This window comes from Quercus lobata, chromosome 4, assembly GCF_001633185.2.
Source record: "Quercus lobata isolate SW786 chromosome 4, ValleyOak3.0 Primary Assembly, whole genome shotgun sequence".
Taxonomy (NCBI): Eukaryota; Viridiplantae; Streptophyta; class Magnoliopsida; order Fagales; family Fagaceae; genus Quercus; species Quercus lobata.
Window position 1 is genome coordinate 6531651 of NC_044907.1, and position 17227 is coordinate 6548877.

At 35.0% G+C, this 17227-nt stretch overlaps 2 protein-coding genes across 2 annotated transcripts; one reads left to right on the top strand and one right to left on the bottom strand.

Moving 5' to 3' along the window:
• Nucleotides 1-407: 407 nt before the first annotated feature.
• Nucleotides 408-5620, top strand: LOC115984082 (zinc finger CCCH domain-containing protein 30-like). The gene is made up of 2 exons (XM_031106976.1): nucleotides 408-790; nucleotides 2773-5620. The coding sequence occupies exon 2, from the start codon at nucleotides 2784-2786 to the stop codon at nucleotides 4995-4997; it is 2214 nt and encodes a 737-aa protein (XP_030962836.1). The 5' UTR covers nucleotides 408-790; nucleotides 2773-2783; the 3' UTR covers nucleotides 4998-5620.
• Nucleotides 983-15635, bottom strand: LOC115984474 (protein DETOXIFICATION 43-like). The gene is made up of 13 exons (XM_031107498.1): nucleotides 15493-15635; nucleotides 15221-15342; nucleotides 14481-14735; nucleotides 13583-13770; nucleotides 13178-13313; nucleotides 12316-12412; nucleotides 12133-12233; nucleotides 10554-10813; nucleotides 10266-10382; nucleotides 10084-10179; nucleotides 9838-9959; nucleotides 9410-9446; nucleotides 983-2359 (listed from the first exon to the last, which is right to left on the bottom strand). Exons 1-13 carry the CDS (start codon nucleotides 15633-15635, stop codon nucleotides 2312-2314), a joined length of 1722 nt encoding a protein of 573 aa, XP_030963358.1. The 3' UTR covers nucleotides 983-2311.
• Between the last annotated feature and the right edge of the window lie 1592 nt (nucleotides 15636-17227).

Here is a 17227-nt window from a genome sequence, read left to right on the forward strand (position 1 = left end):
TAATAAAATTACATTTTCTTATTATATCTCTCGTGTTAAAAAAATTTTAAAAAGATAAAATATCAATAATTATACCATTAACTTAAATTTTTAAATTTTTGTAATTTCAAATTATGCATAAAAAAATACATTTATAAATTAAATACCAATTAACATCCGTTTTTAATAAAATATAACATATATGTTAAGGTTATATTTAACGATTAAAATTTTAAAATATATAGCCACATTAAATATTTTAACCGAAATTAGTTTAGTAAGAAAAAATTTTTGGTTTTTTTTTTTTTTTTTTTCAACATCCAACAGGTGAAACCGGTAAACTCCTTTTCCCCCACTTAAGAAGTCCTGTATGTCATTTGGACTTTCATCTCTCACGCATTTCAATGCCATTTCATTTCCATTTCCATTTCCATTTCATTTTCCTTCGTCACAACTCACAACCCCACCGGGAATTAAATTTAAAATCCCCCCCACTCTCTAATCACTCTCTCTCCCTCTCTCTCTCTCTCTCTCCGTAAAACAAATTCCCATTTACCAATTCCAATTCCAATACGTTTACTCTCTCTCTCTCTCTCGCTCTCTATTTTCCTCGGAATCATCGGTGCGATTGTTGACACACACACACACAGCAAAATGGAAGAAGAAGCTTTCTCAAGCTTTCTTCACTCAAATTCTTCAGTCTCTCTGACTCTCTCCGAGTTTCTTCTCTTCGCTTCAGATCAATGAAGACCAACTGTAACAGATCTCTACTTCCCTGATCTTTCGTATATCTCAGATTCTCATATAATCGGTGAGTTTTTCACTCTTTAGTTTGTGTTTGTGTTTGTTTTGTTTATACTGTGATTTTTTTGCGAGTGAACAGTGATTTTGCTTTAGAGTGATCTGTGTGTAAAGTTTTGAGCTTCTGGTTTTTATCGATTCTGAGTCTGATGGTTATATGCTTTGGTTTTTGCTTTATTGTTTAAAAGAGTGTGTTTTTGATCTGGGTTTGAACTGGTTTCGTGGTTTTGGTTGCTGAGAAAGTGGAGGAATACGAAGGAAAAAGGAAAGGAAACGGAAAATTATTTGGAATCTCTCTCCTGAATTTGTTTTGAGTGATTTTTTTTTTTATAGCTGATTTTGACCTGTTTGTTTCTCGAGAAGAAATTTGTTTGGAATTTCTCTCTCTTTCTCTCTCTCTTCTGAATTTGTTTTGAGAGTGAATTTTTAGCTGATTTTGAACTGCTTGTTTCTCGAGAAGAAAATTGTTTTGATTCTCTCTCTTTCTCTCTCTCTTTGTTGTTTTGAGAGAGATTTTTTAGCTGGTTTTGGCTAGTGCGATTGCGTTTTGATCCGATCTTGAACTAATTTTCTTATTGTTTGGTTTCCAAGAAAGTGGAGAAAAACGAAGGAGTACAAAAGTTGTTGGATTTAAAAAAAAAAAATTAGGCTTTGATTACTGTGCGGGTGTGTTATAGTATAAAATATTCGATTGCCTAGGTCCTGTTTGGTTGCCTTGAAAATGAAGGAAAAGGACGGAAAATATAGGTGTGGAATTTTTCTTTTTAAAAGTCTCTGTTTTTTAATTGGTTCGTACAACCCGAGAAATCTGGAAGTTAAATTTTGTTCCTTTTTTTCTATTGGTCAAAATAGTAGATATATTTTTTTGGGTCATAAATTTAAGGCTTATATTTCTTTATTTTTTATATAAAAATTTCAGCCTCTAATTTAGGTGATAATATTCGATGATGCTTATAGATTCTTGATATAAAGAAGACTTTAACTTTGAGAGGAATTAATACGATTCCCTTTTGTTTTTATACGTGGGTGTTTTTGTAAAGGAGCAAAAAATGTGATAGATTAGCTCTAGATGATTCTAGATAATGTTGTTTTATATACATGGCTATTTTTGTAAAGGAACAACAATTTGAGATTTAGCTTTAGGTGATTCTAGATTATATTTTGTTTTTTGTAAATGGGTATTTCGTAAAGGAATGTATAGATGGAATAGATTTACTTTAGACGATCCTAGGTGATGTGTTGTATGACCTTATAGCTAAGATTCTCTTTGTTGATCATTGGCTAGGATTTAAGCTTTTTGGGTATGACTGATTTTCTATATTCTCTTTCTGGTAGATGCTATAGGATCTGAAACTTTTGTGGTGTTTGGGGTTACTTTTTGGTGTAGGGGGTGATTTGAAGTCTCTTAATTTCTTGATTCTTTGAGTTAGAGAATGTGATTTTATGAATTATTGTTGCTTTGCTAAAGGGGCGTTTGGTAGGGTGGTTTAAGAGTTTTTAAACAGCATTACATGTATTTTCACACACTTTTTCACTCACTTGTATTTCCAAAAAATACAAACAACGTTACCAAACGGCCCTGTGTGAGGAATTGTCTTTTAAATAAGCGACGATGCATGGTTTTTGTATTAGTGTGGATATTATTTGTGAACTCTCTCAGAAGTGATTCATCTCTTTTTGTTACTGTGAAATGTTGGGAAAGATTCTTAAAAGCATAAAATTCCATTTTTTTGCCCGTTTGTTTCCCCAAGCAGATGGAGCAACTTTAGGATCTGGATGAATTAATAGCTGATGTTTTGTGAATGCTATATGTTAGGACCTATATGATTCTTATATGACATGGACATGCATCGATTTGCTGTGTGTTTTTCTCTAGATTGGTCTTTGTCCATTCATTTGGTCCATTAGAATATGAATAAAAGATTTTAATGGGTTCTTATATATCTAAATTTTAATGGAGATGTGTTTTGTTTTTTGGATTTTGAGTTTCAGCTAATTGAAGAATGTGCAGTGGTCCAGAGCGATCAAAATCATCACCATCATCAGCATCATCTACGTCTCCATCTGTGTCAACTGTAGAAACCACATCTAACAACAAAGACATGAATAACCTAACTGTTCAAACTGAAGATTCTTTTTCCAACTTGCTCGACCTTGCTGCTAACAATGATGTTGAAGGCTTTAAGCAATGCATCGAGAGGGATGCTTCGATTGATGAGGTGGGACTCTGGTATGTCCGCCAAAGAGGCTCAAAACAAGTTGTTCCAGAGAATAGAACTCCATTAATGGTTGCTGCAACCTTCGGCAGTGTTGACGTTCTTGAATTCATACTCGTGCATTCTGAGGCTGACGTGAACTTTTCATGTGGCCAAGATAAAACCACTGCCCTTCACTGTGCTGCTTCTGGTGGATCTCTTAATGCAGTTGATGTTGTAAAGCTGCTTTTATTAGCCGGTGCTGATCCAAATTGTACAGATGCCAATGGTCTTCGCCCCATTGATGTTGTTGTTGATGTTGTTCCACCAAAGTTGCAGGGCATGAGAGTGGCTCTTGGAGAGCTTCTCTCTCACAATGCTTCTGATGGCTCCAGTGGTGAGCGCCATCTACGAGTGTCTATTAGTTCCTCTGGTTCTGACTCACCAACTCTATCTTCATCACCAGAACATGGGTTGCCATCTCCTTCAGAGTTTGTATCTTCTCCTTTGAAGTATAATGATGCACCTATTCATTTTGCATTGGAGAAGAAAGAGTACCCTGTTGATCCATCGCTCCCTGACATTAAGAACATTATTTATGCTACGGATGAGTTCCGCATGTTCTCGTTCAAGGTTCGTCCTTGTTCACGAGCCTACTCCCACGATTGGACTGAGTGCCCATTTGTGCACCCTGGAGAAAATGCTCGTAGAAGAGACCCGAGGAAGTACCACTACAGCTGTGTGCCTTGCCCTGATTTTCGAAAGGGGGCTTGTAGACGTGGGGATATGTGTGAATATGCTCATGGAGTTTTTGAGTGCTGGCTCCACCCGGCACAATACCGGACTCGGCTCTGCAAGGATGGTACCAGCTGCAATAGACGGGTCTGTTTCTTTGCGCACACAGCTGAGGAGCTCCGCCCCTTGTATGTATCTACTGGATCTGCTGTCCCATCACCTCGCTCATCTGCCTCCGCTGCTAGTGTCATGGACATGGCTGCTGCAATGAACCTTTTACCTGGTTCTCCGTCATCAATCTCTGCTATGTCGCCTTCGCCATTTGCTCAACCCATGTCTCCATCTGCAAATAATGGCATTTCACACTCATCTATGGGCTGGCCCCAGCCAAATGTACCAACCCTTAATCTTCCTGGAAGCAACCTTCAATCTAGTCGCTTGAGATCTTCTCTTAGTGCCCGAGATATCCCCCCTGAGGATTATAATATGCTGTCTGATTTTGATGCCCAGCAACAGCTTTTAAGTGACTTGAATTGTTTTTCACATTCCCGGTCGAATTCTATCTCTGTGAATCGTTCTGGTCGGTCCAAGACACTAACACCTTCAAACCTTGAAGAGCTATTCTCTTCTGAGGTTTCAATGTCTCCCCGATATTCTGATGCAGCAGCTTCTGCCGTGTTCTCCCCTACTCACAAATCTGCTCTTCTCAATCAATACCAACAGCAGCAGAGCATGCTATCGCCCATTAACACAAATGTTTTCTCCCCCAAAAGTGTTGAGCACCATTTATTGCAGGCTTCGTTTGGTGTTCCATCCCCAGGAAGGATGTCTCCAAGGAATGTAGAGCCAATCTCCCCAATGGGCTCCCGACTCTCTGCATTTGCTCAGCGCGAGAAGCAGCACCAACAGCTGCGCAGCCTCAGCTCGCGGGATCTTGGAACCAATAACCCAGCCTCAATTGTTGGCTCTCCTGTGAATTCTTGGGGAAAATGGGGCTCCCCAAATGGAAAATTGGATTGGTTGGCTAATGGAGATGAAGTGGGGCAACTACGAAGATCATCTTCTTTTGAGCTTGATAACAATGGGGAGGAGCCTGACTTGTCTTGGGTCCAATCTCTAGTTAAGGAATCACCACCTGAGATGATGAAAGAGAAGTTGGCAGTTCCGGTCTCGGGTGCTGCAGCATCCGGTGAGGGTTTGAATTCTAATTCTCAAATTGAATCCGTTGATCATTCAGTTTTAGGAGCTTGGCTTGAACAGATGCAGCTTGATCAGCTCGTAGTTTAACGAAATTGAATTCTTTTTTTTACTCGATGAGATAGGGGAAAAAAATTGGAAAGGTACATACAATTTTTTGTGGGTTACTGTTTTCTGTTCGGGAAGGTAACGGCAGGGAAGTTTGAGATTGGTGGTGAAGGGTGAAGAATGACGGGATAAAGTTCTGGAAATGATTCAATATTTTTTTTACCATTTATTGTTTACAGCAGAAGTATGGAGAGAAGGAAACCTCTCTCTGGGCTAATATTAAAGAAAACCAGTCCAGGTTAGGTATCTCTCTTTAAAGATATCTGTTCTTAGGGTAATTTTTTCTTCCTTGAACTTTCATTTCCTTCTTAGAGGAAGCCGAATGTTAAATTGCAACAAAATCATTAGCTTTGTAACTTCTTAAAAATGTATCTTTTTTCTTCAATATTCTCTTGGGTTGAGCCATTATTGGTTGAACAAAGAAAAAGATTGTGGGGGAGGTTAGGTCTCAAGATGGGGTTCAAAATGGTTTTCGGGGATGTGTTTCCATTCGAGAATTCAATATTTTGTAAGGTTAGTGAGAGAAAAGTGGGGGGAAGGAAATATGTTTTATTCGATGTTGTAAAACTCAATTAAAGTTGTTATTATATCAATACCTTTATTTTTTGTTCCTTAAGAGTGCCTATCCTGTTCTTATCTTTATCTTTTCCTACATTCACTTTGTTATACTCTTTACTTGATTGTTTAGAATGTGGGGTTTATTATTTGAGAAAAGTATGAGGATCCTGGTCCTACAAGTGGATATATATTTGGATTCTTTCAATCTTTCTTGAGAAGATCAGCAAATGGATGATCCTTCTTTCTTAACTATAATGAGGGGTTTTTGATTTAGAGTGTGGTAGGGTAACGTGTACCTTGTTTTTGATGCTCACCACTCACCATTTTTATCTCATAAAGTGGGTGGGTGGGTCATTATCAAGAATGAGATGAATAATGGTTGTGTTCATGCTTGGAATTTTTTGGTAGTGATATGTGGGGGCATCATGTGTTGGTAGGGTTTCCATGGCTTTTCTTTTAATGGTCGGTTGGGCATTTTGGATGCTTAGTTTCCAAGTCTTTGGTGTGGTTAGGTTATGTCTCACGAGTCGCAACATTATCAAAATATACTGATCAGTCATCATCATTACAGCTTGGTGCTGCCCTGTCCAAAGCTTCATTATCATTAATGGTTACCAACACGCTTAGTTTTTATAATTTTAGCGATGCTTTAAGCATCTTTTATGCTTTTCAAACATAATGGTTAAAATCTTAAATGGTATAAATGGTTCTCAAAACTTTTGGACTTTTTGTTTTAAAATTGTCTTTATATTTGAGTGTTTCAAAATGGTCCCTACTGTTATTTGATTGAAAATTCTAATGTAACAAACAAGATTCATGAAACCAAGATCTATGATGTGACATGAAATCTATTTGTCATGTTAGCAAGTTTCATTCCTTAGATGATGGTAAGGGTATCATTGAAATAATTTAGAAAGTATAGGGACTAAAGTGAAACAAAGATCAAAGGTTGATGGCTAAATTTGCAATTTAACACAACCAAAAATAAGTACTATTGGTGTAAATTTCAAGCTTATCGAGTTGTTGGTGTAATTTACTCATTGAAAATGTGGCTGGAGTCTCGGGTCAGAATTTGCTGCTCAAAGAAGATGATAAAGTTTCTATTTGCTCAATAGGAGTTGATCTTTTGCCTATTATCTTGCATCAAAATGAAATTTTGACGAAAGTTATATTTTATTGGAAAGAGGACATTGGGGTTTCAAAACAAACACAAATTCGACTTAATTTGGATTTGAAACGAGTGAGAAATGGTAGTTTTTGAGAAGAGGTAAATTCCTACCATCACTCTCAACTCTCATCGATCAGTTTTAGGTGTTATATTGAAACCTTATAACACTTGTATAAAGCCTCCTAAACATGACTTTTCAGAGGTGAAGAGAGGTGCGAACTTTATGCTAAGCAAAGAGAAATAAAAAACAGTCCATCTCGATGAGCCCTATGCAATAAAGAAAAAAATAAGAGTCCATTTTGGTGAACCCATGAGTACAGTGTGCGTATTAGTTGGTGTCATCAAAGCTTGAAACAACATAACCAACCAACCAAGTGTGGCGCACTCTGGTATTCAAAATTTTCAAGGAGGGTCGGAGTCGGTTAAAAGGTCTGAGAGTAATCATTCATAAGGTTCCTTAAAAGGAATTCTTGGTCTTAAAAGGAATTCTTGTACCAAGAATTCAGAAGTTTTGAAGCTGGTTCAGGTTTGCATTAGCAAGTTAAACTATCGAGCTATGTAGCATGGATACAGATACGATATGTAGTATGACATGATATATAATACGGTGACATGACATTTTTTGAAAAATTAGGCTACAATATGTCGAGAATACGACGGTTAATTAATTAATATTTATTTTGAAGTATATATATATATTTTATATTTGGAATAAGTTATGTTTATTTTGAATTTAAAAAGTATGTAACAACGATGAAATGTTTGGAAATATATCTAAAATTAATTTAAAGACAATAAAATATTGTTTAAGATACAAACAAAAGAGTTCAAATAAACTAGACACCTATAAAAGAGTTCAAATAAACAACATTCAACATAAAAAAATAGAACAACTGAATTAAAAAAAATGATTTTTCTTTCTGAGTGCGTATTTGACACTTTTGTGTCTGTGTTGGATACGTGTCCGACACTAGTACGTTGGCAATTTTGCTGTGTCCGTGCTTCCCAGCTATCGAGTAGTGTCTAGGGTAAGGGGTTTTAACTATATTATAAAACTTTTCTTCTATCGTGAATTGGCTTATTGGGTTAGAGGCACTCTTAGAGTAGTTTTTCCTTTAGAGTTGTTCTCCATTGGTTTTCCACTACGTAACCATATCTATATGTTTGATTTGGTGACTTGTTGGTTTGTAGTGCTTAAATTGCAATAACTATGACCACGTAATTGTTTATTTTTATTCTTAACTTAATTGATAAATCCGTTGTATAATCAATTAAGGGATCTAAACAACCTTGTCAGAGTGTATGGCCTAAAGTAAGTGTAAACTTACAAGGCAATGAAGTTATAGAAGTGTAGTTCCGCAAGATGGCAAAAATGGCCCATTACCATCAATTTTGGAAATAATTTGCTCAGAAACACTGTTTCTGAACTATATAGCAATCTACCACTTTTTCGGGCTTATAGCGGCGTTTTCCTGAAAAAAAATTTTATAAGTCCCATAACAGGTTCAAGGGGCCCTATAGTGGCGTTTTTAAGCCCTATAGTGACGTTTTTGGGCCCTATAGCGGCGTTTTCCTGCAAAATTTTTTTTGTAAGTCCCATAACAGTTTCAAGGGGCCCTATAGTGGCGTTTTTAAGCCCTATAGTGACGTTTTTGGGCCCTATAGCGGCGTTTTCCTGCAAAATTTTTTTTATAAGTCCCCATAACAGGTTCAAGAGGCCCTATAGTGGCGTTTTTTAAGCCCTATAGTGACGTTTTCGGGCCCTATAGCGGCGTTTTCGGAAAAGTGGTATTTCCCTAATTATTTCCGAAACAGTGCTCTGTTGCTAAATATTTCAAAAATTAATGCTAATGGGCCATTTTTGCCTCCGCAAGATTGTATTCATATCCAATTTGCTTTGGATCTTCAGTTCTACTTCTACAGGTAAGAATTGGAAGCTTAAATAATATTCCAGAACTGTTAAGTTTGTTTTTATTACAATCATCTAGCCTAAACCATACCCACTATTAAGGTGTATTTGCAAAGTGTTGATTACCAAACTTCGAAATTTGGTAATCAACACTTTTTAACTTAAAATTTCAGAATCAACACTTAGTTGATAAGTGGCAATGTCTAAAGCATTTGTAATATGTACTATTAAATTATTAATTTAGATTTTAATTTGGCTGGTAAGTTAATATTACTAATTATTCTCAAATAAGAGTGTTGATTGTAAAATTTCAAAGTTTATGGTGCATGTTATGATCCATAAAAGTGTCTTTGGAGGTGGCACAGGTTAAGCTTTTGAAATAGTTTGCACTTCCCAATCTCAATGCAAAGACTCAGGTGTAATTGTGTAAACATCAATATGATTCATATAACAACACTTGAGCATATATATTATAGCCATCATGCCAAGAGGCAGAGATGTTAAAAATATTAACTAGTAGCTGAATCCAATATATAAAAATTCATTACAATAGAGACATAATAAATTTGTAGGCTACATGTAATCCGTAGGATTCATTCTCTTGAGAAAACACTTCTTTGTTGCTGTTCACTGTAATTGTTGCTTCCTTAAAATATTTTAGGACGAAAATTAGATGGTTCCAATGTGTCTCTCTATGTATCTTATTGGAGGAGGTGGCATATAATGTTCGTGAGAGTGGCAAATCTACACGGTTTTCGCCCTGAGGGAGCGCCAAGGACCAGTTGCTGCGCCCACCCTGCAGTTGTAGTTGCACAAGAGAGAGAAAAAAAGAAGAAAAAAGCTTCAGAATCTTTCAATTTCCATGATTCCAAATACTTTTGTGCGTACGTAAAAGTAGTGAAACTAAGCATTCAAGGAATGGTGTAAATTAAAATGTGGAAATATTTTGTTTATGAGTAATGTTTAAGACACAATTTTTTCCTCAAATATTCAAACTTGCTGAGGTGACAAGTACTTATTGATTTTCATATAGGCTTATCACTGACCCTACTTTATTTTCCATCAATGAAAACTGGTTGACTAAGCAGATGAGAATTTTTTTTTGAAAAAAGTTGTGTCTATAGACTGATTGTTTGATTATAGATTTCATAAGTGAACAATAAATTGAATATAAGAAGGAGAATCACCTCCAAACACCAGCAATTGTACGCAATCCCATGTAGATAACTAAGGCATACCAGATTCCAAGATAACCTCTGTATTTAGCAAGGAGGTATTCTGAGGTAATACTTGCAATAGCCATCATAATCTGGAGAAGAAGAAGAAACTTATCAAGAACTATTAATGAAGGAAAAGTTCAGAAAGATAAAAAAAAAAAAATATTGAGGACTTGTTTATAGTGTAAACAAAAGAGGGCTAGCAAGTAAACTTGCCATTGAATATGCAGTGTATGCAAAGTCAGCTGCTCCAAAGTTCACACCATCAAGAACAAAAGCAAAGGTGTTTATTGGTTGTGTTCCAGCAATAAACTGATCAACCAAAAGGGAATATGTCAGTTATAATGGTTGAAAGAAATTATTAACATGTAATTATTTTAATGTTAGCGAGAATATACCGGAATGCCTAAATACATAAGGTGCAGAACATTTTTATCAGTGGTAAATACTCCAGCTCCAAAGTATAAACCAGATCCAACCAGAACAAGGAGCCCAAAACCAGCAACAAGACCCATCTGCAAGGTCAAAAGTGATTGTCAAATTGAGTCTCATCTAAACACTTCAATGCTAAATGAAGTCAATGAAGCATGGTGTGCTAAACTACCACTTGTGGAAATGTTGAATATAATCATTTAGCCATTATTCTGACGGAGTGAATGTACTTGCATGTATAGAAATATAAATACCTGTGATACCCGGATGGCAGTTTCTACTACCAAATATAATTCTTGTCTAATATAAAAATTAACTAGCTTGATGGGGAAAAAAAAGGCATTTCCTACCTGTCCAGCAATAGCCAAACCATCAGCAAGAAGTGAGGATGTTAACCAGACCTGCAAACAAATCTGGAATGCAGCCATTGGAGTAGGGCGAAGCCTTGCAGCCAATGATGCGGCAAAGGTCACACAAGATGTCACAGCTATAACTCTTGACAGCATCAGAAAACCTGCATGATCAATCCAAAAACATAAGTTAAAATGAGCTATTGGAAGCACCCAAGAGCAAGTAATAATGCTTTGTGATAAATTAACATTTATCCCAAAAGTTTAAGCTATTAGAAAGTAGTAAATTTAATCATCACTTTTGAAAGGGCTTAGATTTGTGTGAAAACTCAAGAGTTTGTTTAGACCCCCAATTAAAAATTATGGCTTAATTGCTTTTACTTATTTAAGTGCAGAACAAGAGTAAATGAATCGCAATTACTAGATCTACTCTAGTGCATACACATGAACAACAAACAATAAAAGTAAAGCACAAGAGTAAGAGAAGAGAGATGCAAACACAAGATAACACCAAGATGTGTTATCAAAGAGAAAACCGAAGAACTCGGCGAAAAACCTTTCCGCGACCCTCAAAGTCGAAATCGATCTACTAGTGAATAAGTTGGAGTACACGAATAATAAAAGACCCTCCAAGCCTAGTCTACCCAATGTACTTGATCAGTCCAAATTCCTGCTACCAACGGACTTCTCAGAGTTTTGTCTTCACTAGTTTTTCGGATCTCGCAATACGTCCGATTGGATCTGTCAAGCCTCACCGACTTCTTTTGGCAAATCCCCAAAACTTCCCAAGCTCCAAAACACTCACTACACTCTGAATAGGTGTAGGTTGTGTTTGGGTACAAATCTCCTCTCAAGGTATGACAATGGGAGAGGGAAGGAGAAGAGGCTACAATGATTTCTCACTAAGGATGAGTATCTCTCTCTCTAAAGGTGGGTGTGTTGTGCTGTAAAAAACTTATCTAGGGTTTTTCTCTCTAAATAGCATCCTTTTTACTTTTGTGGGTAATGAGAGTATATATAGTATGAATGAAGGGTAAGAAAGTTACATTTAAAATCTTTCAGGCAGAATGTTTCGCGGGTACCTCGTGAGATGGCATGTCTTGCGAAGCACTCGCGAAATGCAACCTGACATTTGACTCTTCAGCTTTCAGCATGTGCTTCTCATATGACTTTTTCGTGGGTTGCTTTACCTGCGAGTTAGTCGCGAAATTGCACTGATCTTCATTGCATGCTTGATTCTTCACCAACTTAATACTAAACCTAATACAATAAAATCCCACAAAATACAAGAAAATAAATTATGCAATTACAATACTTTTTGTCATGGAATAAAACTAATATAAAACATAGTTGTAAATCACAACTTTACAACTTTGAAATCATAATGAATAGGAATGCTCATATATATGTATATATATGTTTCACTTTTGAAATTAAAATTCCAAATAGAGCAGACACTGGAAAAGGAGATGAAGCCTCGTACCATTTTTAAGAAACCGACCAAATTGTAACTCCCTCCATTTTGGAGCAAAGATATTTACTTCTTGAATCAATCTCAAGAAAAGAATATGAGCAATTAGGTACCTACAAGGAACATCAATTATGTGAGAATGTGCAGTGACTGCATGATCAAAAAGGATAATATTGACTTTTTGATACAACTCACCGTGAAAGAGCATGTGCAATGGCTGCACCCCTGACTCCCATATGCAAAACAAAGATGAATGTGGGGTCCAAAACCACATTCATTCCATCTCCAATAGCTACATAGAATAAGCCCAAAAAAGAAAAAAAGAACCTGAGTTAGAGGAATTGTCCAACAATATTATAATATCCCAGATTGTATGGAATTATATATAAAAATGGATTGAAAAGCTGTTGTACAAGTGTACAGAGTCCTATATATATACACACACGCTAAAAAAATAGTCACGATTAGAGTTTACATAGTCTAGATCGACCTAGTACGAACACATCCAATATAGGATATATATATATCTCTCTCTCGTAGATGTGGTTTGTGTTTCTTTGAATCATCACAAATGATATATATAATAAAAAAAAAGTCATGGTTAGAGTTTACATAGTTTAGATCGATTTAGTACGTACGCATCCAATATATATATATATCTTGTAGATGTGGTTAGTGTTTCTTTGAATCATCACAAATGATATATATAATAAAAAAGTAGTCACGATTAAAGTTTACATAGTCTAGATCAACATAGTACATACACATCCAGATCCAATATAGGATATATATCTCGTAGATGTAGTTAGTGTTTCTTCGAATCATCACAAATGATATATATATATATATATATATATAATAAAAAAATAGTCACGGATAGAGTTTACATAGTTTAGATCAACCTAGTACGTATACATCCAGATCCAATATAGGATATACATATACGTATATCTCTCTCTCTCTCTCTCTCTCTCTCTCTCTCTCTCTCGTAGATGTGGTTAGCATTTCTTTGAATCATCACAAATGATATAAGATGTGACTTGGGGGCACTCCTTACCTGTGGCATATAGAGGAGTTCTGGTATCCTTAAAGCCTCGGAAGACCCCTTGCATAGCTAAGGAGAGAAGAACTGCAGGAGCACCAAGTGCTCTTAGTGTCAAGTACTGGGTTGCTGGTACATACATAGGGGAATCCTATTCAATAGAAGAGAGACTACCATTATGTGGTTGTTATGAGAGAATGAAAATGCATAAAATTAGAAAAAAAATTATATAATAAAGGACATGAAATTTATAAGTAAGTAAATTTCTTGTAACACCCCAAGTCCTTCAAACCCAAAGGCTAGCATAACCATGAACAACCTTTTTTCCTTTAGACAAGCCTTTTGGGCTTGAAGCATTTGGGGGTGTTAACATGTCCCTTAATTTTACATCTATTTTTTGTATAGAAGATATATACTTACAGTCTTCACACCCATGATCCTCAAGAGAACTTTTGACCGAAACATAAGTAGCAAAGCTTGTGCCACACCAAGAAGTGTGCCCATGGTAAGTGCTGTTGTTGCTGAAGGAACGTTTCGCTTCCCCCTTTTGCGAGGTGCAGCCTTGGGACTAGTGACAGAGGGAGACTTGATTGATACTGCAATAGAATCTGATAACAATCAACAAGAAATATGTTACAACAATGACAATTTACAGCTCTTTCTTTTTATAAAAAAAATGTTCGCTTTGAATTAAAATTTCAAGAAGGATATGTAACAGGAATGAAATGGAAGTTGTTAATAGTTTTGTAGTTTAGTGGTATTATCTAATTTCCTAATGGAAAGAATTTGAGTTCTAGTCCTCTTTCCTCATTTGTTTTAAGAAAAAAGAAGAATAATAAAATGGAAGTTGTTATTACTATAGAAGTTGCATGCATTATCCCAAAGTTTTGTAGAAATTAAAAAAAAAAAAAAAATTCTGAACCTTTTTTGGTACAAATGATAAAATTAAAATAATTAAGATTAGAATGACTATTGAACATTAATAGCTCTGACAATGACAGTTTTCTAAAACAAGTGTGCATATATGCACTAGTAAATTCAAGATCATAAGTTAAGGTTTATCTAGCCTTTTGTTTTAGTTCTTATTTTTTTGGACAATTATTGAATACATTCGGCTAACCATGATTTAATTTGTTGAGAATTTATAATCGATCTCAAAGTTTTGGAACTAAGACTTGGTTGTTGTTTTCAACACTTATTACACGAGAGAGAGAGAGAGAGAGAGAGAGAGAGAGAGAGAGAGAGAGAGAGAGAGAGAGAGAGAGAGAGAGAGAGAGAGAGAGAGCACCATTTTTTGGCGTAGCCACTTTTGTTTCACCATTACTTGGTGTAGCCACTTTTGTTTCACCATTTTCTGGCGTAGCCACTTTTGTTTCAGCGTTTCTTGCAGCACCTTCTTCCAAGTTCTGAAGCTTGAAGGCCTCTGCCTCTTTTGCTTCAATACCCAATCTTTCCATAGTGTCTTCCTCAGAAACATAGGAAGTGGTAATGCTCACAATGGGGTACATGGTAATCCTTGAAAGTTGGTTAAATATGGCAATTGCAACTCCAACAGCACCAATATCATTTGCACCTACACAAAAATGGAAATAAAGGCAATTTAATTTGCATAATCCTCTGTATTACCAAGTGTATTCCACATGATCAGAAAATTATTCATAATTTTAGTGATGTTGAATATTCATAAGCCATATTCTTGATTAGATTTAGAACCAGAAGCAGTTAGATATTATTGCATTAAGTTCTATATTCTTTTAATCTTTTTTTTTCAAAGCGAAAAAAAAAAAAAAAAAAACACTTGATAGTTTGTGCACTTTGGGGTATGTAAATGTATCAAGAACTGTTTTTTTCATCAATTAAACACCTCCATGTTTTATGGTAATAATTATCTTATACATTGAGCATATGTAGCATCTCTCTTGTTATAGTATGTGAACTTCACAACTGCATGAAATTCACATACTATATATATATATTTGATGCATAAGATATCTTCTCATCTTTGAGTCACTGCCATAGACTCTCTATAAGAAATTAACGTAGAATAAAGAAGCATACCAAGACGACCAATGAACATTGTGTCCACAAGAGAAGCCACAGGGTCAGCAGCTAAAGCAAGGACTGCAGGAACAGCAAGTCCTAAAATCTCCTTGCGAACTGAATCTAGCTTGCAAACAAGGCTGCAATTACATTCACAAATGCATGCAACACTATCTGTTAATTAAATATTTCTCTAATTTTATTTTTGAAGTAAGAATTCACAACAAAGTAATTTAACTACAGGCCAGGAATTGAATTAAATTGCACCGTCTTTCAAGAAAATGACAAACGGTGTCTTTGATGTCCTCCGGTATCGTAGCAATTCATCAACTTCAGTCTCTTGTTCCAGTGAAGCGGCTTTCTGATTTTCATTTGGTTGTGAATCACCACCATTCTGGTTTTCATTTGGCTGTGCATCACCATTCTGAGCCATGATATCTAGTGGAAAAAGTTTCAAACAAAACTAAAATTATTTACTCCATGGTTGAAGTCTTTTGAAACAATGCAATAAATCCAATGAAGCTAACTGTGCTTCTTAACAATTGAAAAACTAAGATGAAAGTTTGAGTATATATATATGTATCCATTAAGGAAGTTACAAAAATGGCTAAGCAAATGAAAACATAATCAACCAGCTAGTGTACTGGCTGTACTTTAAGAACAATTAATGTTCAAATCATTGTATAAACCAACCTTCTTTATTAAGATTATCAAAGTGAAGATATCAATGGCTGCAGAAATAGGAAAGTGGAAGCTGATTGCAGAATAATGAAGTGAAGTCATGAATTTATAGGCCAAATTATGAAATAAAATAATGCCATGGTCAAATTCTTGATCATGTAAGATCAAGGAAAAAAAATTAAGTATTAACAGAAGTAACCTGAATTTTGAAAAAAGTAGTGCCATAGTCAATAAACAGCATGAAATATAAGAAAATTTTAAATATTAGATGTTTTTGCTGGGAAGATGCAGTCATGATTCAACCTTTTCATGAAAGGTACGTATCCCATGCACGTATTAGGCTTGAACATTGCCTTAGTTTCATATTCCCCTAATGCATAAGCAATGATATGGAGAAGAAAGTAGGTACGCAACTTCTTGCTCAAACAAATAAATGTGATTTTTTTATATATATGAAATAAAATAAATATATACACACCCAATAGCAAAGTTAGAAAATTTCTTCAAGGGACCAAGTTAAATATATGCATAAATTAATCTAATGAATAACCTATACACATACACACAAAATATGTTTGTAACATGATTTAAAAATGCTAATTTTTGTACATATAATAAAAGTATATATATATATATATATATTGCATTAATAAAAACTAAAAGAATTTTAACTCCTAACTATAAAATCAACATTTATTGTTTCTTCTAAAAGGAAAATAAAAATGTTCATATCTTTAATTTTCTAAATGAGTTTTTTCATTTTATTTAAAAGAATGCTTTTATTAAAAAGATTTACTTATAGTATATTTCCAGGATATACTATTATGCTATAAGACTAATTATATGAAAGAAATAGTGCATTAATAATATATATACTTTGATTAATGCTATCTGGGCCCACCAGAGACTAGAGTTACAAATTATTATAAATTGTGACAAATTTTTATTGGTTTTTATTTGAGCTTACCATTGACATCATTTTTCATTTATAAAAAATGAGTTATTTTTAGATACTTCTAGAGTATGGTAATGATGCTCTCTCCTCTCATATTTTTAGATACTTATAGAGTATGGTAATTTTTTCATTTATATAAAAAAGAGTAATTCTTATATATGTACTATTAAAGTACGGTGAATGATGCTCTATCCTCTCATATTCATGGTGGGATTCACTCATCAAATTCATGGTAGGGTCCACCATAAATGTGAGAAGAGGGAGCACTATTTCACTATACTTCAAAAGTACTTCAAAATTTTCCTCCAATAACTACTCACTGCATTAGTAGTTTGTAAAAAAGTTTGTAGCTCTCAGAACATTTTCCATATACTTTTCTATATTTATGA